Here is a 22,209-nt window from a genome sequence, read left to right on the forward strand (position 1 = left end):
TGCAGAGTTGTCATCCTTTGACCTGCTCTTGTATCCACAATATTATATGGTTGCCCAGTTTCTGGTCAGTGGTAATCCTCAGGATGTTGTTAATGGGAGATTCAATGTTGGGAATACATGAATTGTCAAGGGCTGAATGGTTGGATTCTCTGTTTTTGGATGTGGCCATTTCACGGCACTTGTGTTACGTACATTTTATTTGCCACTTATCAACTGAAGGCCAAACTTTGTTCATGTTTTGCTGCATATGGACACAGACTTCTTCAGTATCTGAGGAATCGCAAATGATGCTGAATATTGTGCAATCATCCAAAAACATCTCTACTTCTGACCTCATGTTTGAGGGCAGGTAATTGATGATGCAGCTGAGGATGGTTGGGCTGAGGGTACTCCCCTGAGGAACTCCTGCAGAGATATCCTGGAGTTGAGAAGACTGACCTCCAACAACCACAACCATCTTCTTTTATGCTCAGCATAAGTCCAATCAGCAGAGATTCCCCATTTACTCCTGATTCACATTCACTCCAGTTTTGCTCATACAGATAACTGCACCTAAGCCTGTGGCTCCTGTTCCAAGCAAGACCGCTATTGGTCTGTGGTGGCTATTGTTCTGCTGCTCCTTCTGGAAGCTGTGTTGCAAATGATGGCTTTTGTTGCTGATGGCGTTGTCTCTGCTGCATTTCATTTTCAGTAGTCAGACCACGTGAATAAGTGCTGGGCTAACCTCTGTCATGTTGACTCAACTTGAAGTAGATCTGAGAGAGCAGTTAGGAAGCACACAGTCTTAACAGAGGGTGTTTCATCTTGACAGCCTTTCCATCAAGCCTTCAACTTGTATTTGAATGTATTACAGCTGCATTGTCATGGCTTGCAGTCCTGGAGACTGTGCGCCTTGGTCAATTAACAAGTGAGGTATTGAGTGAATCTGTCTTGCTCCATTTACTGTTGTTGACTTCAGAGATCACAAGATGCCAATTAGGCTATAATGCCCTTTCAATCAGTACTTCATGAGATGAAGTCAGAATTGGATAGTATGAGGAATTTTGACATTCTGCTTAACTGTGAATTGGAGGTAATTGTAAAGCACTGCGTAATTGCTGGCCAAATGATTACTTGAGTTATCCTTTTGGAGACAGCTTATTTAAGCCTGAACTATGCCCCCTTTCAACTCTGTCAAGGACATGGAAGTCCTGGGCCTCCTCCATTGTCAGATTCTAGCCACCCAATGCCTGGAGGAAGAACACCTCATCTTCCGCCTTGGGACCCTCCAACCATATGGGATCAATGTGAATTTCACCAGTTTCCCCATTTCCCCTCTCCTCACCTTATCCCAGATCCAACTCTCCAACCTGGCACCGCCCTCTTGAACTGTCCTACCTGTCCATCTCCCTTCCCACCTATCCACTCCACCCTCCACTCCAACCTATCACCATCACCCCCACCTTCATCTACCTATCGCATTCCCAGCTACCTTCAACCCCCCTCCCCAGCCACATCCCCCCTCCCATTTATCTCTTAGCCCCCTTGGGCCTCCCCCACATTCCTGATGAAGAGCTTATGCTCGAAACGCCAATTCTCCTGCTCCTCAGATGCTGCCTGACCGGCTGTGCTTTTTCAGCACCGCAATTTTTGACTTTGATTAAGGTAAAGGAACCCTTACGAGGCAGTCATCATAACATGACTGAATTTACTCTGCAATCTGAGAAGGAGAAAATAAAATCAGATTATGGTATTACAGCTGAATAAAGGCAACTACAGAGGCATGAAGGAGGACCTAGTTAGAATTGACAGAAAGAGGAGCCTAGTAGGAAAGAGAGTGGAACAGCAATGGCAGGAGTTTCTGAGAGTAATTCAGGAGACACAGCAGAGATTCATCCCACAGAAAAAGAAGCATTGTACAGGGAGGATGGCTGACTAGGGAAGTCAGGAATAGCATAAAAGCAAAAGAGAAAGCATATAATGTGGCGAAGGGCAGTGGGAAACCAGAGGATTGGGAAGCTTACAAAGACCAACAGAGGGGAACAAAAGAAGAAAAAGGAGAGAAGATTAAATATGAGGGTAAGCTAGCCAGTAAAATAAAGGAAGACTCTGAGAGTGTCTTTAGATATATAAAGGCCAAAAGAAAGGCAAAAGTGTAATGGGACTGCTGGAAAATGACGAAGGAGAGCTTGTAGTGGGGAAAAAGGAAATGGCTGAGGAACTTAATAATTACTTCACGTCAGTCTTCACTTAGGAAGACACTAATAATATCCCAAAAAATCATGAAAGTGAGGGGGTAAAACTGAGTATGGTGGCCATCACCAAGGAGAAGGTGCTAGAAAAACCGAATAGCTGGAAGGTGGATAAATCACTTGGACCAGATGGACTACACCCAAGAGTTCTAAGGGAGTTGGCATGAAGAGATAGTGATGTGTTAGTGGTGATCTTTCAGGAATCACTCGATCAGGGAGAGTCCCAGAGGACAGAAAGGGAGTAAGGCAAAAGATGGAAAATTACAGACCAATTAGCCGAACCTCAGTTGTGGGTAAGATCCTGGAATCTATTGTGAAGGATGAGATTTCTGAATACTTGGAAGTATATGGTAAAATAAGACATGGTTTCATCAAGGTGAGGTCACGCCTGACAAATCTGCTAGAGTTCTTTCAGAAAGTAATGAGTAGGTTAGACCAATGGAGAGCCAATCAATGTTATCTACCTGGACTTCAAGAAGGCCTTTAACAAGGTCAAAAAGTGTGGAGCTTGAAAAGCACAGCTGGTCAGGCAGCATCTGAGAAGCAGGAGAATCGACGTTTCTGGCATAAGCCCTTCATCAGGACACTTTTGACAAGGTGCCGGACAGAAGCTACTGGGTAAGATAAGGGCTATGGTGTCAGAGGCAAGGTGCTGGCATGGATAGACACCTGGCTGTGTGGCAGAAAGCAGAGAGTGGGGATAAAAGGGTCCTTCTCAGGACGGTAGCCGGTAGTGCTCCGCAAGGCTCAGTGCTGGGACCACAACTTTTCATTTTATACATTGATGATCTAGATGAAGCAACTGAGGGCATTCTGGCTTAGTTTGCAGATGATACAATGGTAGGTAGAGGAGCAGGGAGCATGGGGGTGGTGGGGAAGGTAGGCTGTAGAAGGATTTGGAGAGGTTAGGAGAGTGGGCAAAGAACTGGCAGATGGAGTACAACATTGGAAAGTGTGAGGTCATGCACTTCGGTAGGAAGAATAGAGGCATGGAATATTTTCTGAATGCAGAGAAAATTAAGAATTCTGAAGTGCAAAGAGACTTGGGAGTTCTAGTCCAGGATTTTCTCAAGGCAAACTTTCTGGTTGAGTCAGCAGTTCAGAAGCCAAATGCAATGATGGCATTTATTTTGAGTTCTTGAATATGAAATCAGGGGTGTATTTCTGAGGCTCAGGTCAGACTATACTTGGAGAATTGTGCCGCCATGTTTTCAGAGGAGGTTCAGGAGAATGGTCCCAGGGATGAAAAGCTTAACAAATGAGGACCATTTAAGGACTCTGCGTCTATACTAAATTGACTTAGAAGGATGAAGGGTGATCTAATTGAAACATAAAGAGTACTGTATGACCTGGAAGAGTGGATGTTTTGAAGATGTTTCCATTGTAGGGGAGACCAGGAGTTGAGGGCATAGCCTTAGAGTAAAGGGAAAACCTTTTGGAACAGAGATAAAAGAGATAAGGAGAAACGTCTTCAGCCAGAGAGCGATGAATCTATGGAAGGCTGTGGAGGCCAGGTCATTGAGCATATTTAAGACTGATATAGATTGGTTCTTAATTGTCAAGGGGATCAAGGGTTACAGGGAGCAGATGGAAGAATAGGGATGAGAAACTTATCAGCTATGATTTAATGGTGGAGCAGACTCGATGGGCAGAATAGCCTAATTTCTGTTCTTATGCCTTACGGTCTTATAACCTCCTTTAACATCTAAAATTTCTGTGGGCTAATCTTACCATTTTTTGGGTTGAGCCCAATTTGTGTCAAACATTTTTGAGTTTGTTGCTGCAAGGACTGGTGACTTTTCTCACCTTCGGTTCCCAAAGTGATTTCATTAATTACCTGGCTACACCCTTGAATCTCTGATGTCCAATTTCCATCCTATCTTACCCTGCCCCATTCCCACAACAACTTATCATTAAGCAGATATCTGTGGAAAGATTGCACCATCACAAATAAGCCTGTTGTGAATTGTCAGTCTGGAACTGCCCTGCATGGTTCCTGACATTTGCACTGGACATGGCAAACAGGGGGAAATTGGTGCTGCTTTTTATCAGCAAGGTCCTGAATGAATGGCTGGATGGGTGCATAAGCAGGATGCCCTCTTTCCCCAAGACCATTGGGGAGGCCACAACATCAGACCATGCCAGCCTGATCTGAGGTTACCAACCGGGTTAAAGCAGTCTCAGGATGCACAGCACTGTAAGAAAGTCAATGACCTTTTCCACTCCATCATGTGCCATCATCTTCTCTCTGATATCTCACTCAGTCCACCTCTGCTACTGTACACATCTCCCAAGTCTCATGCTCTGCCACTCTTCCAATTAACTGCAACATCTTCTCTCACTAGTTCCATTCCCCAGCAACATGCCCTCTGCATTGCTTACTGACTTGCTCAGGACATCTCACCAAAAGTAACAGTGCTATTCACTTTCATCTCCTATAATTCCTGCCTTTCAGTCGTTCCAGGAGGAAATCCACAGCCAGGCAGGAAGAGTCAGGCCTGATGATGGGCTTCCCAATATTTGACTCCTCACCCATTGTGAGGAGAGATCTTGACTCTGGCCACCCTGAGCAGGCCCTGAATTAGCATTGGAGGCTGCTATTGACTTACTGTGCCAGAAGCCCCTTGATTTGACTGAGGACGGCTGACATTCATAACAAGCTTCCTGGCATTGTGACTATGCTTAACAGCAAGGCAAGGCAAGAAGTAAAGTGAACCTGATATCACTAGCTGAGGAGCAAACCACAAAGGCAAGGCAATGAAAGGCAGGCATGCTAAAAGTAACCAAGTAGATTCAGAGTGACTGCGCTAAGAGAGTGAGTGAAAGTTCTGGAGGTACAGGCTGTTCCAGACCGTGAACTGAGTTGTGTCCGTGACAGCACAGTGTCCTTGCTATAGCATTACAATGATCGTTGCTGCTGCAGCATTGACGTATCTTGTAACTGTATCTTCTGAGATGTGTCTTATGGGTTCTCAGAGGTTCTCTCTCACTGGACATGGGTTGCTTGTCACTGGTGTCCATGGAGTGTTGTCAGAAATGTTGTGCCTAGCATCTAACATGGAGGTTGTTTGAAACATGCTGAATAAGCTCACCCTACTATCCTTGTTGAGTTTTCCTGACATTGAGCTTGTTTGGCGAGTTTGGTAAGAAGGTAGATTAAATATTGATGAGGTAATTTAGGCTGTTAACAAGGTGTTTAACAATCAGTAATCCAGAATCTGGTTTCCAGCATCTTAGATTAGATTACTTACATGATTAGATTAGATTAGATTAGATTACTTACAGTGTGGAAACAGGCCCTTCGGCCCAACAAGTCCACACCGACCCGCCGAAGCGCAACCCACCCATACCCCTACCTTTACCCCTTTAACCTAACACTACGGGCAATTCAGCATGGCCAATTCACCTGACCCGCACATCTTTGGACTGTGGGAGGAAACCGGAGCACCCGGAGGAAACCCACGCAGACACGGGGAGAATGTGCAAACTCCACACAGTCAGTCACCTGAGTCGGGAATTAAACCCGGGTCTACAGGCGCTGTGAGGCAGCAGTGCTAACCACTGGGCCACCGTGCCGCCCATCTGCAGTCATTGTTTTTACCTAATCAGTAATCCCTGTCAATTGGCAACCTGCCTTTGTCCAGCAAGAATCTCGCCACATCACTTGTAAAAAAATCATATTAAATGGTGGGAATGCTGCCAATATCAACATGGGTCTCTCTGCCTGATGCATGCACATGTTCTATCATAGTCTATATCACCCCGACAAGATTCTATCCTATGTTTTTATTGAGTTAATGAAGGAAATGACATTCTTGCTTGACCAAATTCTTTGAAATGTTTGAAAAGGTATCTGGCAGTGTAATCAATGGAATGAAATTGATGTAATTCATCTGGATTTTTGGAAGTTCTTCAATAATGAGCCCATAATTAATGAATAAATGAAGTTAGAGATTGTGGAATCTGAGGACAAGTGGCAGAATGTATCGTGAACTGGTTTAAAGACAGTAAATAGAGAGTGGGAGTAAAGGTTAGTCATTCAGAGTAATAAAAGTTGGGAAATGGAGTTCCATAAGAATATATGTAGCAGCAGTGCAATTCATGTTTTGGACTTTTGAATCAAAAAACATTTTCTAAATTTGCATATTACACAGATAGTCAATACTATGAAGGATTGCAATAAATTACAAGAGAATATGCACAAACATGAAGAATGGTAAATAATTTGCAAGTTAATATCAATGCTGATATACATGAGTAAGGTGGAAAAAATAAGGACTTATTACTTAGGAAATGAAAATTTAGATAGGGTAGAGACAAAAAAGAATAATCGAGTACAAAAGCACCAATCACGAAAAGTTGTCACAGGTTAGCAAGGCCACCAAAGGCAATCCAAGTGCTACAAAGTGAGCTTTCTCATAAAACTATAGAATTGAAAAGTAGTGAAGTTATAAAGCGTGGATAGATTACACCTGCAGTCCTGAGTTTTCCAGCATGGAAACACACCCTTCAGTCCAACTCGTCCATGCCGACCAGATATCCTAAATTAATCTAGTCCCATTTGCCAACACTTGGTCCATATCCCTTTAAACCTTTCCTACTCATGTAGCCATCCAAATGCCTTTTAAATGTTGTAATTGTATCAGCCTCCACCACTTCCTCTGGCAGCTCATTCCATACACGCACCACACTCTGCGTGAAAATGTTGCCTGTTAGGTTCCTTTTAGATCTTTCCCCTCTCACTCTAAACTTATGGCCTCTAGTTCTGGACTCTCCCAGAAAAAAGACCTTGTCTATTTACCCTATCCGTGCCCTTCATGATTTTATAAACCTCTATGAGGTAATTCCTCAGCCTCCAATGCTCCAGGGAAAACAGCCCCAGCCTATTCAGCATCTCCCTATAGCTCAAACCTTCCAATCCTGGTAACATCCTTGTAAATCTTTCTGAACCCTTTCAAGCTGTGGAGGAGCCGGTGTTAGATGAGAGTAGATGAAGTTAAAAATCACACAACACCAGCTTATCATCCAACACGTTTATTTGGAAGCTCTATCTTTTGGAACAGCACTCCGAAAGCTAGCACTTCTGAATACAGTACACCTGTTGGACTCTAACCTAGTGTTGTGTGATTTTTAACTTTGAACTCTTTCAAATTTCACAACATCCTTCCTAAAGGAGGGAGACCAGAATTGCACACAATATTCCAACAGTGGCCTAACCAATGTCCAGTATAGCTGCAACTTGACCTCCCAACCCTTATGCTCAATGTTCTGACCAATAAAAGAAAGCATACTGAACACCTTCTTCACTATCAGACCTACCTGTGACTGCACTTTGAAGGAACTGTGAACCTGCACTCCAAACTCCCTTTGTTCAGCAACACTCCACAGTGTATAGGTCCTGCCCTGATTTGCCTTTCCAAAATGATGCAGCACCTCACATTTATCTAAATTAAACTCCATCTGGCCCATCTGATCAAGATCACATTGCACTCTGAGGTTATTTTATAAGGAGGAGATATATATATGTGTGAAGAGGATACAGAAAAGATTGACAAGGTTAATAATGAAATTAATGCTCAGATCCTATCCTACAATTTAGGGTTAGAACATAGAAAAGTACAGTACAGACAAGGCCCTTCGGCCCACGATGTTATGTCAAGGATTATTCTTAATCTAAAATAAAATAACCTAACCTACGCACCCCTCAATTCACTGCTGTCCTGTGCATGTCCAGCAGGCATTTAAATGTCCCTAATGACTCTGCTTCCATCACCACTGCTGGCAACACATTCCGTGCATTCACAACTCTCTACGTAAATTACCTATCTCTAACATCTCCTCCGTACTTCCTCCTAATATCTTCAAACTATGACCCCTCTTGTCAGTCAATCCTGCCCTGGGGAAACGTCTCTGGCTATTGACTCTATCCATGCCTCTCATTACCTTGTATACCTCAATCAGGTCACCTCTCTTCCTCCTTCTCTCTAGCGAGAAAAGTCCGAGCTTAGTCAACTTCTCTTCATAAGACAAGCCCTCCAGTCCAGACAGCATCCTGATAAATCTTCTTTGCACCCTCTCCAAAGCCTCTGTATCTTTCCTATAATAGGGTGACCAGAACTGGATACAATCTTCTAAGTGTGGTCTCACCAGGGTCTTTTAGAGCTGCAGCAAAACCTCACGGTTCTTAAACTCGATCCCCCTGTTAACGAAAGCCAAAACACCATATGCTTTCTTAACAACCCTATCCATTTGGGTGGTAACTTTGAGGGATCTATGAACTCGAACACCAAGATCCCTCCGTACCTCCACACTGCCAAGAATCCTGTCTTTAATCCTATATTCAGCATTCGAGTTCGACCTTCCAAAATACATCACTTCGCATTTATCCAGGTTGAACTCCACCTGCCATTTCTCAGCCCAGCTCTGCATCCTGTCTCTGTTGCGTTGCTGCCTGCAATAGCCCTCGATACTATCAATAGCACCTCCAACCTTTGTATCATCGGCAAATTTACTAACCCACCCCTCAACCTCCTCATCCAAGTCATTTATAAAAACTACAAAGAGCAGAGGTCCAAGAACAGAGCCCTGTGGGACACCACTCAACAGTGACCTCCAGGCAGAATACATTTCCAGCTACAACCACTCTCTGCCTTCTGTCAGCCAACCAATTCTGAATTCAGTCAGCCAAATCTCCCTGTATCCCAAACCTCCTGACTTTATGAATGAGCCTACCATGGGGAACCTTGCCAAATGCCTTGCTGAAGTCCATATACACCATGTCCACTTTCGTTGACCTGCCTTGTCACCTTCTCAAAGAACTCAATAAGATTTGTGAGGCATAACCTGCCCCTCACAAAGCCATGCTGACTGCCTTTAATCACGCTATGCTTTTCCAAATAGTCATAAATCCTATCACTCAATTCTTTCCAAAACCTTGCTGAATACAGATGTAAGACTCACTAGTCTATAATCGCCAGGGGTTTTGCTATTTCCCCTCTTGAAAAGAGGAACATTTGCCTCCCTCCAATCCCTCCGGTACGACTCCCGTAGAGAGTGAGGAAACAAAGATCTTCGCCAGTGGCTTAGCAAACTCCTTTCCTGTTTCCTGGAGCAACCCAGGATAAATCTGGTCTGGCTCTCTGGACTTATCAATGTTAATGTTTGCCAAAATTTCCAGCACATAAACTTCATCAATCTTGATCTGTTCAAGCCTGTTTCCCAGCTCCTGAAAGTTCTCATTCACAACAATGTCCCTTTGCTTCGTGAAAACCGAAGCAAAAAACTAATTTAGGGCTTCCCCATCTGCTCAGACTCCATGCACAAGTTCCCTATGCTATCCCTTGGTTTCATCACATGAAAAACCTTCCCAATAGGTTCACTGCATCCTGTCACTGCCCCAGCTCCAACTACCCCCCTCTCAGATATGTAGCCCTGGTTCCCACCCCCTTGCCAAACTAGTTTAAACCCTCCTGAACAAACCACATGAACAAATCTCCCATCCAGGACATTTGTGCCCCTCCAGTTCAGGTGCATCCCGTCCTTCATGTACAGGTCCCACCTTCCCCAGAAGGCATCCCAATGGTCTAAGTATCTGAAGCCCTCCTTCCTGCATCAGTCTTGCAGTCACGTGTTAAGCTGCACTATTCTTCACTTCACTGTATCGTAGCACTGGTAGCAAACCCAAGATCACTATACTACTCTACTCGTCCTGCTCTTCAGCTTCCAACCTAGCTCTCTGTAGTCACTTTTCAGATTCTCAATCTCTTTCCTGGCTATATCATTGGTCCAATATGTACCACGATTTCTGGCTGCTCACCCTTCGTCTTCAAAATCCTGTAAACCCGATCGGCGACCTCAAGGATCCTGGCACCGGGGAGGCAACATACCTTCCATGAGTCCTGTTCCTAACCACAAAATCTCCTATCAATCCGTCTAACTATTGAGTCCCCTATCACTAGCGCTTTTCTATTCTCCCTCCTTCCCTTCAGAGCCTCAGTACCAGAGACCTGACAACTATGGTTTACCCCTGATAGGCCATCCCCACCAGCAGTATCCAAAACGGTATACTTATTACTGAGGGGAATGGCCACAAGGGATCCTTGCTCGATCTGTTGGTTCCCTTTCCTCCCCCTGACTGTAACCCAGCTGTCCTTATCCTGTATCTGAGGAGTGACCACCTCCCTGTACATCCTCTCAATTTCTCTCTCAGCCTCTCAGATCTGCAGTTCATCCAGTTCCCTAACCTGGATTTTGAGGAGCTGGAGTTGGGTGCACTTCCCGCAGATGTGGTCGGCAGAGACATGCGTCATGTCTCTCACTGCTACATTCTGCAGGAGGAACATGCAACTACCCTATCAGCCATACCCTGCAAATCTGAAAGTCCACACAGGACTAAACAAGGAAGAGAAGAAAAGAAAAAACAAAAAAACCTGAAAACTTAAGAGTTTACAGACTCTTAGTAAGGTTAGAGGAGGTGGGTGGGAGTGAGGTCCTACGGTGTAGGGTCTCAGGTTAGGATCTCACCCACTTAAAAACTTTCCAGCAGCCCTCGTTTCTCTCCGCCCTCTCTCCTCACCGCTTTATTCAAAATGGAGGCCCGACTCTCGAGGTAAGTCCCTTTTTTAAGTGGGAAAAACTGACCTTTAAAATTTTAAAATTCAGGATGTAAAAAATTATTTTTCGACAACCCACCATTTGATGAGCTTATTTTTCGACATAAAGAGCTCTCACAAGAACATTAGAAAGAAGAGTGGGGCTACATTATACTTCCAGCTGTATTTTTCCCTAGATTGATAGCTGATTCTCAGCCTCAACTTGAGTTTCGTTCCAAATCCTTAATTCACTTAGAAACCAAAAGTCTGTTGATTAATTCTTTGGATATGCTCATCAATTGAGCATGCAAGGTTCCATGAGATAGAGAATGACAAAGATTTGCAACACTCAGAATGAAAAAATTACTGATGCTATGAGTCCTTTCCGTCCAACCTCTTATCCACAAAATGTGATACCTGAGTTCTCGACTGGTACCCCTTCAGCATTGACCCTGTCAAATCCCCAAAGAAATTTTTACCCAATTCAAAAGTATTGATTTCTTCCTACTCAGTTGGAATTGACTTTCTTCCTACTCCGTACGAATTGACTTTCTTCCTACTCCATTGGAATTCTGGTTTCAAGTGCTTTGATCATTACGTAAGAATTTATTTTATTTTTTCACAGTATGTGGGCATTGTTGGCCAGGTTACCATTTATGCCCTGGCATATGAAAATGCACCAGGAAAGAATCAGTTTTCTTTTGGAAATGGAAGGATAATTAAAGGAAATGTTACAATATATTCATAAGTGATTCTATGTTTAATTAAATGGATAATATTACATGATTCTGTTTTGATTTTGTATTCAGTTGAGTTCCATGGCTCACCTTGATTCAAGTTTCAGTTTTCTTTTTAAGAACAATCCAGAACTTACATCTTGTCTGCACAAAACTTCAGTTCCAAAAGGAGCTAAACACATTTGCAATAAACCTTCTGTGCTGTTAAATAAGATAATAGCAGATCTTCTATTGCAGTGTTTTTTATGCAGGGTTATTTATGTGAACTTATTTATCTCTTTTTCTCAATGATACTGCATGATTTATTGTTTCTTTCATTCTCTGGTTTTATTTTAGATTTCCAGCACCCGTAGTACTTTGATTTTATTTTGAGAACTGCATCTCCCTTGTGAGAGGAGAAGGCAGGAAACCACAGCATGTTATATCTGAAATACTTGTGGTTCAAGAGTTTCCTGCCACACTTCCCACCATCACTGAGATTGGCCACATCAAATCAACCGTACTGACTGCTGTATGGATTCTGCTTTTACAGTCCTATACAGTATTTGGTCACATTTTAACCTACAGCATCAACTAGGAAAACAAACTGTAAAAACTTTTAAGCAGAATCAGCAACATAGGAACAGGAGTTTGGGGTGGGAGGGGGGAAGAGGAGGAGAGTGCACAATGTAGGTACCCCGAGGTAGATGTGGTCTTAACATTAATTCATTTCGCATTCTGTTTTGAGGGAAAAAAAAGTTTGTATGAGACAACTGTTCTATACTTAAATAAGAGTATTTATGAAAATTTGAAGATGACTAGCTGAGGAACTAAATTAAGGGACAGATCAGTAGAGATACAGTGGCGGAAATTTAAGGAGATATTTCAGAACAATCAGAACAAAGATACATTCCAGTCAGAAAAATTTGAAGGTTAGAATGCACCATCTATCGCCAACTCAGGAAATACTTTAAGAAAGTATCTAGTTGAAAGAGAAAGAATACAATTTCAAGACGACTAGTGGTAGGTCAGAGATAAGTCAGAATAGTTCTTATAGACATCATGACATATATGGATAATATAGGAAAATGCCACTGCAATAGAAGATCTGCCATTATCTTATTTAACGGCACAGCAGGTTTGATAAGCCAAATGGACCTCCTGAGCTGAACAATCTCCTGAATTTCGGCCGTCACCTCCTCTCTCTCCTTCCCACAACAGCGACACTGTCCCCCTTGTTTTCACCAATCATCCCATCAATATCCAAATTTGCAGGATCATTAGTTGTCATTTTCACCATCTCCAGCAGAATGCCATCTCCAGATACGTAGTCCCTTCCCTTCCATTGTCAGCCTTCCACAGGGACCATTCCCTCCAGGACACTATGGTGCACTCTTTCTGCACTCCCAACACGTACCCACAGCCCCAGGGCACTTTCCCCTGCAATCACATAAGGAATAACACTTGGCCATTTGCTTACTCCCTCCTCACTACTGAAGATCCAAACACACCTTTCCAGTGAAGCAGCACTTTACCTGCGTTTCATCAATCTAGTCTACTGTATTCACTGTTCACAATTCTTTTACATTGGGAAAAGAAATGCAGACTGGGTAACCATTTTGCAGTACACCTCTGGTCTGTCTGCCAAAATGACCCTAAACTACCAGTTGCCTGCCACTTCAACACACCACCATCTTCCCTGGCCAAGGTCTCTGTCTCAGGCTTGCTGCAGTGCTCCAGCAAAGCTCAGTGTGAGCTGTAAGAACGACGCCTCAATTTGTGCTTGGGAACTTCACAGCATTCTGAACTCAATATCAAATTAAAAGATTTTAGGGCCACATCCTTACCCAACCCCCACACACCAGGCTTTGTCATCACATCGAAAAATGTGGGACTGAAAAAGCACAGCAGGTCAGGCAGCATCCGAGGAGCAGAAGAATTGATGTTTCAGGCATAGGCCTGTCATCAGGTGCTTATGTCTGAAATGTCGGTTATCTTGCTCATCAGATGCTGCCTGACCTGCTGTGCTTTTCCAGTGTCACACTATTCAACTCTGGTCTCCAGCACCTGCAGTCTTCAATTTCTCCTTGTCATCACTTGTGCTGCCACCGCGCACACAACCTATTGTTAACTAGTAATAGTCCACATTAGCAGCTATTCATTCTCCCAGGCTAACCTTTAACCCATCCTTTGTTTGTTCAGCTGATTTTCTCAATCCCGTTGGGTTCTATATCCACTCATCACTTACTCCTCCCCACTCCACCACTTCATCTTCTGTATAAATACTAAACTTTTCCTTGCTATCATCAGTTCTGAAGAAGGGCCACTGGACTCAAAATGTTAACTCTGCTTTCTTTCCACAACTGCTGTTAGACCTGCTGAGTTTTTCCAGCAATTTTTGTTTTTGTTTCTGATCTCCCTTGTTTCTATTTTGTACATTTCTATGTGATGTAAAAAAGAAGCAACAATGACTAAAAGAATAATGAGGAGAGATAATTTTTTGGGAGTACAAGAGAATAAATATAAAACAGAAGTTCAACAGGTCTGGGGAATTAATGATGGAGAATAAGCAAGTGGAAGATGAATTCATCATAAATTTTGCATCTGTCTTCACTGCAGAGTTTACAAATAAAATCTTAGAAATAATTGTAAATCAAAAGGTGAAAAAGAGCAAAGAACTTAAAATAATTAACATTGCTAGGGAAAGGGTGATAATGAAATTATTGGAACTAAACAAGCACAAGTCCCCTGCTCCTGATGGGCTTCATTCAAAGATTTTAAAAGAAGTGGCTTCTGAAAAAAATAAATGTATGAGAACATAGAAGATTACAGCGCAGTACAGGTCCTTTAGCTCTTGATGTTGCGCCGACCTGTGAAACCAATCTGAAGCGCATCTAACATACACTATTCCATTTTCATCCATATGTTCATCCAATGACCATTTAAATGCCCTTAAAAGGTGGGTGGCACGGTGGTTAGCACTGTTGCCTCACAGTGCCAGAGACCCGGGTTCAATTCCCGACTCAGGCGACTGACTGTGTGGAGTTTGCACGTTCTCCCCGTGTCTGCGTGGATTTCCTCCAGGTGCTCCGGTTTCCTCCCACAGTCCAAAGATGTGCAGGTCAGGTGAATTGGCTATGCTAAATTGGCCGTAGTGTGAGGTAAGGGGTAAATGTAGGGGTATGGGTGGGTTGCGCTTCGGCGTGTCGGTGTGGACTTGTTGGGCCGAAGGGCCTGTTTCCACACTGTAATGTAATGTAATCTAATCTAAAAGTTGGCAAGTCTACTGTTGCAGGCAGGATATTCCATGCTCCTACTACTCTGAGTAAAGAAACTACCTCTGACATCTGTCCTTTATCTATCACCGCTCAATTTAAAGCTATGTCCCCTCGTGCCAGCCATCATTATCCGAGAAAAAAGGTTCTCACTGTCCACCCTAACACTCTGATTATCTTATATGTTTCAATTAAGTCACCTCTCAACCTTCTTCTCTCTAACAAAAACAGTCTCAAGTCCCTCAGCTTTTCCTGCATACTCGGCAACATCCTAGTAAATCTCCTCTGAATCCTTGACAAAGCTTTCACATCCTTTCAGAACTGTACGCAATACTCCAGGTGCGGCTGCACTAAAGTTTTGTATAGTTGCAACATGACCTCTTGGCTCCGAAACTCAATCCCTCTACCAATAAAAGCTAACACACCATATGCCCTCTTAACTACCCTATCAACGTGAATGGCAACTTCCAGGGATCTAAGTAAATGGACACTGAGATCTGTCTGCTCATCTACATTACCAAGAATCTTACCATTAGCCCAATACTCTTTATTCCTGTTGCTCCTTCCAAAGTGAATCACTTCACACTTTTCCGCATTAAACTCTATTTGCTACCTCTCAGCCCAGCTCTGCAGCTTATCTGTGTCCCTCTGTAACTTGCAACATCCTTCAGCACTATCCACAACTCCACCAACCTTAGTGTCATCTGCAAATTTACTAACCCATTCTTCTACGTCCTCTCCTAGGTCATTTATAAAAATGACAAACAGCAGTGGCCCTAAAACAGATCCTTGTGGTACACCACTAGTAACTGGACTCCAGATGAACATTTCCCAGCAACCACTAACCTCTGTCTTCTTTCAGCTAGCCAATTTCTGATCCAAACTACTGAATCACCTCAATCCCATGCCTCTGTATTTTATACAATAGCCTACTATGAGGAACCTAATCAAACTCCTTACTGAAGTCCATATACACCACATCAACTGCTTTACCCTCATCCAACTGTTTGGTCACCTTCTCAAAAAACTCATTAAGGTTGTGAGGCATAACCTACCCTTCAGAAAACCGTGTTGACGATCCCTAATCAACTTATTCCTTTCTAAACGATTATAAATTCTAAGACTTTTTCTAACACTTTATCCACAACTGAAGTACGGCTCACTGGTCTATAATTACCTGGGTTGTCTCTACTCCCCTTCTTGAACAAGGGGACAACATTTGCTATCCTCCAATCTTCTGGCATTATTCCTGTACACAATGATAACATAAAGATCAAAGTCAAAGGCTTGCAATCTCCACCCTGGCTTCCCAGAGAATCCTAGGATGTATCCCATCCAGCACAGGGGACTTATCTATTTTCACACTTTCCAGAATTGCTAAAACCTCCTCCTTGATAATCTCAATCCTGTCTAGTGTGGTAGCCTGTATCTCAGTATTCTCCTCGACAACATTGTCCTTTTCCAGTGTGAATACTGAATTTGAATTTTGAAAAAAAAAATCGTTTTTCTGAAAAAGTCCCAAATTGAAAGATTGTGAACCAGACAGCTCTGTTAAAGAAAGAAGGAAGATAGGAAGCTGCAGGCCAGTCAGCTGTCATAGAGAACATGGCAGAGTCTCATAGAAGTGGTAGTGAAACAATTTGATAAAATGCTGAAGGAGAGAATTAATCTCTACTTATAGAGGCAAGATTTGATCAGGGATAGCCAGCATGGCTTTGTCAAATATGTTATCCTAGAAGAGATGGAAATGTGTTGCTGGAGAAGCGCAGCAGGTCAGGCAGCATCTAGGGAACAGGAGAATCGACGTTTCGGGCATTAGCCCTTCTTCACGCGCTGACTTACCGCGGGGGGAGGTGGGAAAGTGTTCCCCTCGCGCGGGGGTGTGGGGGAAAGAGTATCCGCCCTGATTGACGTTGGTGGGGTGAGGCCGGGGCCTCTGTCCCTGTGCTGCGGCTTCGGGCTAATGCCCGAAACGTCGATTCTCCTGCTCCCTGGATGCTGCCTGACCTGCTGCGCTTCTCCAGTAACACATTTCCATCTCTGATGTCCAGCATCTGCAGACCTCACTTTCTCTTCATGTTATCCTAGAAATTTGATTGAATGTTTTGGGGAGGTGACCAGGTGTGAAGATGAGGATAATACAGTAGATGTAGTTGTGGAGATGTGGAAGTGCTAGTAATAAGTAAGGTTGCGGATGACACAAAGGTTGGTTGGCCGGTGGTTGACAGTGCAGAAGAAGGTCTTAGGTCACAAAAGGAGGACATAAATGGATTGCTCAGATGGAATTTAACGCTGATAAATGTGAAATGAGGCTTTTTGCAAGCAGTAAGAAAACAATGAATGATAGGATTCTCGGAAGCTCAGAGGATTCACGGGGTGTATGTTCACAATCCCTGGAGATAGAACTCGGAGGTGAAGCAGGAGACCGAGCCCGGAACTCCATTACCGATTTAGGAGTTTTAATCCCGAAATTACATACCCGAGCCCGAAGCCGCAGCACAGGGACAGAGGCCCCGGCCTCACCCCACCAACGTCAATCAGGGCGGTTACTCTTTCCCCCACACCCCCGCGCGAGGGGAACACTTTCCCACCTCCCCCCGCGGTAAGTCAGCGCGTGAACACTACCCCGCCCCTCTCCGCCGTCAATCAGCGCGGGGGGAATACTTTCCCACCTCCCCCCGCGGTAAATCAGCGCGGGGACACTGGCCCCGCCCCGTCCCCACCGCCTTCAATCAGCGTGGGGCGTGACCAGATGACGGGCCGGGAGCGCTCCTATTGGTCAGTGCCGGGAGCCTCGCGGCCTTGTTGTTTTGTGCCCGTGGAACCGGCCGCCGGAGTTCGAGAGGATAGCAGTTTGGAGCCTAGTAGACACGGGGATTGTCCCAGCTGAGTGGCTCTTTCACTATCGCACAAGGATGCCCGCCTGCAGTCTGTGAGCCGGAGCAGCATTGCTGACCGAGGCCAGCATTCGTGCTTTTCCCTTAGAGAACTGCGAAAACAAGATGTCCGCCCGGGCGGCCGGAGTAGTGGGCAAGGTATGGGGTGGGGGGCGAGGGTGGCGTGTGAGGGGAAGAGAGAGAGAGAGAGCGAGAGGAGGGGGGAGGAAAGAGGTAGGAGGAGATTGGTTAGGAGAAAGACAGAGGGAGATTTGTGGGAGTGGAAGGGATCGGGGAGGAAAGTGGGAGAGAGATGGGGAAAAGTTAGTGGAAGTGAGTGTAGTTGGTTGGGGGAGTTGGAAGTGAGGAGGTCAGTGAAAGGAGAGTGATGGTGAGTCCCTGTCGACGCGACAGGTACTGGGTTGTTCCCACCGGGCTCTGGCGGAATCCTGCTCTGACACTGGAGGAGTTTATGGTTGAGGGAAAGTCTGGGGAATGGGGTGCAGTTTAGCGGAGGGTACGCCAGGGACACGGCCACTTTGGTCAGGCTGTACAACGGGGTGGACCAATGATAAGGGAATTGAGATGCATTAACTGCAACTTAACTCCGGGTCGAGTTTCTTGTCATCTCTCGTTTACTGCTCTCAACGTCGAATGATATTGCTGGGTCCAGGTATCGCCAATGTAATGGTTTACAAATGTTCACTTTGCTGCTTGAACTTAAATAGTCTTTCCGGATGTTTTAGAGGTCAGTGATGTTTAGTAAGTTGGCTTCTTATTTGTAGGAAGGCGTTTGGACAGGGCACCATTGTCCTCTAGTGAGGTCTGGTTTCACTTCGATGATGAAACTTTATGGTATGCGCTAGAGGAGAAAGGGTGCAACAAATATTTCTGCTGCTACCTAAGTCGTCATGAAACTAGTAGTCGATGTATTGAGTTTCCATCAAGATGTGGCTACAAAAGCACATATCTAAGCTAGTTTGTATTTGTACTGTGCGTACCTTGAATTGAACTCGATGACAGCTGAACACAATTTTGCTGGTGCTATCTTTTTATTAAACTCAACAAATGTCTTTAAGTGCTCAGATCTTGCATGGTCAATACATTCTTAGTAATTCCATTTTGAACTGGAAAAGTATAGTCTCCGTAGGAAAGTAATCAAACTTTGTTTAACTGACTTGAAGGATTGATTTGAGCTCAGTATTTTAGGAGTGAACGGTTATAGTTAAGTCTGATACTTCTTGTTAAGTTTCTGTGTTTGCAGATTCTTTTCGCGAGGTGGGAGCATGTGAAAATTGATCGTTCTGCACAGATAGGCAGTGGAAAATAAACACATGCCTTTGTTCCATGTGCATCAACTGACACTTCTATAACATTCTTTAAGATGGTACTGTACAAACAAAGAGAGATCTTGAATTGAAAATAGGGAGAGATATGGCAATAAAAGCCAAGTGTTGGATAAATTCGGGTTTTGACAGCATCTGTGGTTTGAGAAACCCAAGTTCATGTTTCAAGTTGATAGGTCTCTTCTGAATGAATGCTCTAACATTCACAATACTTAGCTTTTATTTGAGAGATGTAACCATATTGAAGAATTTTGGAAAATGTGATGGATGAAGAGCACAGCAGACTTGAGTTGCCGAAGTGGGTGGCATAAGCTGAGACTTAGAGTCATAGAGATGTCCAGGATGGAAACAGACCCTTTGGTCTAACTCGTCTGTGCTGACCAGATATCCTAATCTAGTCCCATTTGCTAGTACTTCGTCCATATCCCTCTAAAACCTTCCTATTCATGTAGCTATCCAGATGCCTTTTAAATGTTGTAATTGAACCAGCCTCCACCATTTCCTCTGGCAGCTCATTCCATACATGCACCACCCTCTGCGTGAAAAAAATGCCCCTTGGGTTCTCTTTATATCTTCCCCTCTCACCCTAAACCTATGCCCTCTAGTTCCGGACTCCCCCACCCCAGGGAAAATACCTTGTCTATTTATCCTATCTGTGCCCTCCATGATTTATAAACTTCTATAAGGTCACCCCTCAGCCTCTGACACTCCAGGGAATACACCCCCAGCCTATTCAGCCTCTCCCAATAGCTCAGATCCTCCAACCCTGGCAAAATCCTTTCTGAACCCTTTCAAGTTTTATATCCGGCAGGAAGGAAACCAGAGTTGCACACAATATTCCAAAAATGACCTACCCGATGTCCTGTACAGCCGCAGCATGACCTCCCAACTCTTATACTCAATGCTCTGACTGAAAAAGGAAAGCATGCCAAACGCCGCCTTCACTATCCTATGTACCTGGGACTCCAGTTTCAAGGAGCTATGAACCTGCAGTCCAAGGTCTCTTTGTTCAGCAACACTCTCCAGGACCTAACCATTAAGTGTATAAGTCCTACTTTGATTTGCTTTTCCAAAATGCTTCATCTTGTATTTATCGAAATTAAACTTCATCTGCTACTCCTCAGCCCGTTGGCCCACCTGATCAAAATCCTGCTGTACTCTGAGGTAACTTTTTTTGTTGCTGTCCACTACACCTCCAATTTTGGTGTCATCTGCAAACTTAGATTAGATTACATTACAGTGTGGAAACAGGCCCTTCCGCCCAACAAGTCCACACCGACCCGCCGAAGCGCAACCCACCCATACCCCTACATTTACCCCATACCTAACACTACAGGCAATTTAGCATGGCCAATTCACCTGACCTGCACATCTTTGGACTGTGGTAGGAAACCGGAGCACCCAGAGGAAACCCACGCAGACACTGGGAGAACGTGCAAACTCCACAGAGTCAGTCGCCTGAGGCGGGAATTGAACCCGGGTCTCTGGCGCTGTGAGGCAGCAGTGCTAACCACTGTGCCACCGTGCCGCTTACTAACTATATTGCCTATGTTCACATCCAAATCACTTGTATAAATTACGAAAAGTAATTAAACCAGCAGCGATCCTTGTGGCACTCCACTGGTAACAGGCCTTCAGTATGAAAAGCAGCTCTCCACCACCCCCCTCTGTCTTCTACCTTTGAGCCAGTCCTATATCCAAATGGCTAGTTCATCCTCTACTCCACTTGATCTAACCTTACTAACCGGTCTCATGAGGAATCTTGTCAGACGCCTTACTGAAGTCCCTATAGATCACTTTGACAGCTCTGCTCTCATCAATCCTCTTTTATATCAACAAACTCAATTAAATTGTGAGACATTATTTCCCACGCACACAGCATGCTGACTATCCTGTCCTTCAGGATTCTATCCAACAACTTGCCCACCACTGACATCAGGCTCACTGATCTACAATTCCCTGGCTTTTCCTTACCATCTTTTTTAAGTAGTGGAACCACATTAGTCAACCTCCAGTCATCTGGCATCTTGCCTGTGACTATTGATAGAAATATCTCCACAACGGGCCCAGCAATCACTTCCCTAGCTTCCCACAGAATTCTGAGGTACATCTGATCAAGTCTTGGGGATTTATCCAGCTTTGAGAGTAACGTATTTTAAGGAAAAATATACTCGGTCACCAAGTCAGGAATAACTTGGCTGGTGCAGAGTGAACTTACATTGATTCTCCCCAGAATACATCTTTTGTTTTACTTGTTTCTCCTTCGAGTCCTAGAAGAATGCAGGTTTCCTGTTTTTGCTGTATGATGAGTCGCAACATTACAGTTTTGGACTGCCCACGAGAAACTAAGTTGAAGACTGCTGAGGTTAATTGCAATTAAAATCGGTGTAATTAATTGGAGAGGAGAGGCTTTGATTCAGTCTGGACAAGATAGCAAACCAAATAGATGTCTCACAGAATCTCAATTGTATTACATAGTTATTTAATTATTTTTCAGCCTCCTGTCTGGTAGTGGTAAATGTGCCAAATTACTCTCTTTTTAATGTTGTCGATTTCAGGGAAGTCAGTTTTATGAACCTTTGCAACACTGATCTCGAAACAATATATTTCAGCCCTTGTCCTTTAGGACTGATGCTTGCATTTGGGACTGATTGCATTCAGTAATTCTGGCAACCTCCTGTAAAACTGCATAGTCCCTACTTATGTGTCAAAGCTGAGTATAGTGAGTGAAACTGAGATTGTTTCAGTTTTTGGTGTCATTTCCTGTAATTGTTGAATTTTATAGTTTTACACAATGGCGACAACTGATTTTTATGCGGCTTCTAATGAAGGAAAACATTCCCAGACAAAACAAGGCAAGAACAAAGCAGGCGAAGTTAGTCAGATAGTCATAGAATAAGACAACATGGAAACAGACCTTTCAGTCTAACTAGTCTACACTGACCATTTTCCAAGCTGAACTAGTCCCACTTGCATATGTTTGGTCTATATCCCATTCATGTACTTATCTAAATGTTTTTTAACTGCTGTAATTGTATGACTTCCTCTGGTGGTTCGTTGCACATAATGCACTCTGCGTAAAAAATAATATTGCCTTTTACATCCTTTTCTTATCTTAATAAAAAAAAGTCCTCCGGTTTTGAACTTGCCCAGCCAGGGGAAAAGACCCTTGCT

At 43.9% G+C, this 22,209-nt stretch overlaps 1 protein-coding gene across 5 annotated transcripts in view; it reads left to right on the forward strand.

The window, feature by feature from the left end:
* Positions 1 to 22,209, forward strand: part of tjp1a (tight junction protein 1a) — a 277,102-nt gene that overhangs the window by 57,782 nt on the left and 197,111 nt on the right. The window contains exon 1 of one of the 5 annotated variants that reach the window (XM_043680314.1): positions 17,588 to 17,848. The exons of the other annotated variants lie outside the window; for them this stretch is intronic. Within the exon in view, the coding sequence (XP_043536249.1) occupies positions 17,816 to 17,848 (33 nt within the window). The 5' untranslated portion in view covers positions 17,588 to 17,815. Of the gene's footprint in view, positions 1 to 17,587; positions 17,849 to 22,209 lie in introns of those variants that run through there. 5 annotated transcript variants of the gene reach the window in all.

Source organism: Chiloscyllium plagiosum, chromosome 40 (genome assembly GCF_004010195.1).
Source record: "Chiloscyllium plagiosum isolate BGI_BamShark_2017 chromosome 40, ASM401019v2, whole genome shotgun sequence".
Classification (NCBI taxonomy): domain Eukaryota; kingdom Metazoa; phylum Chordata; class Chondrichthyes; order Orectolobiformes; family Hemiscylliidae; genus Chiloscyllium; species Chiloscyllium plagiosum.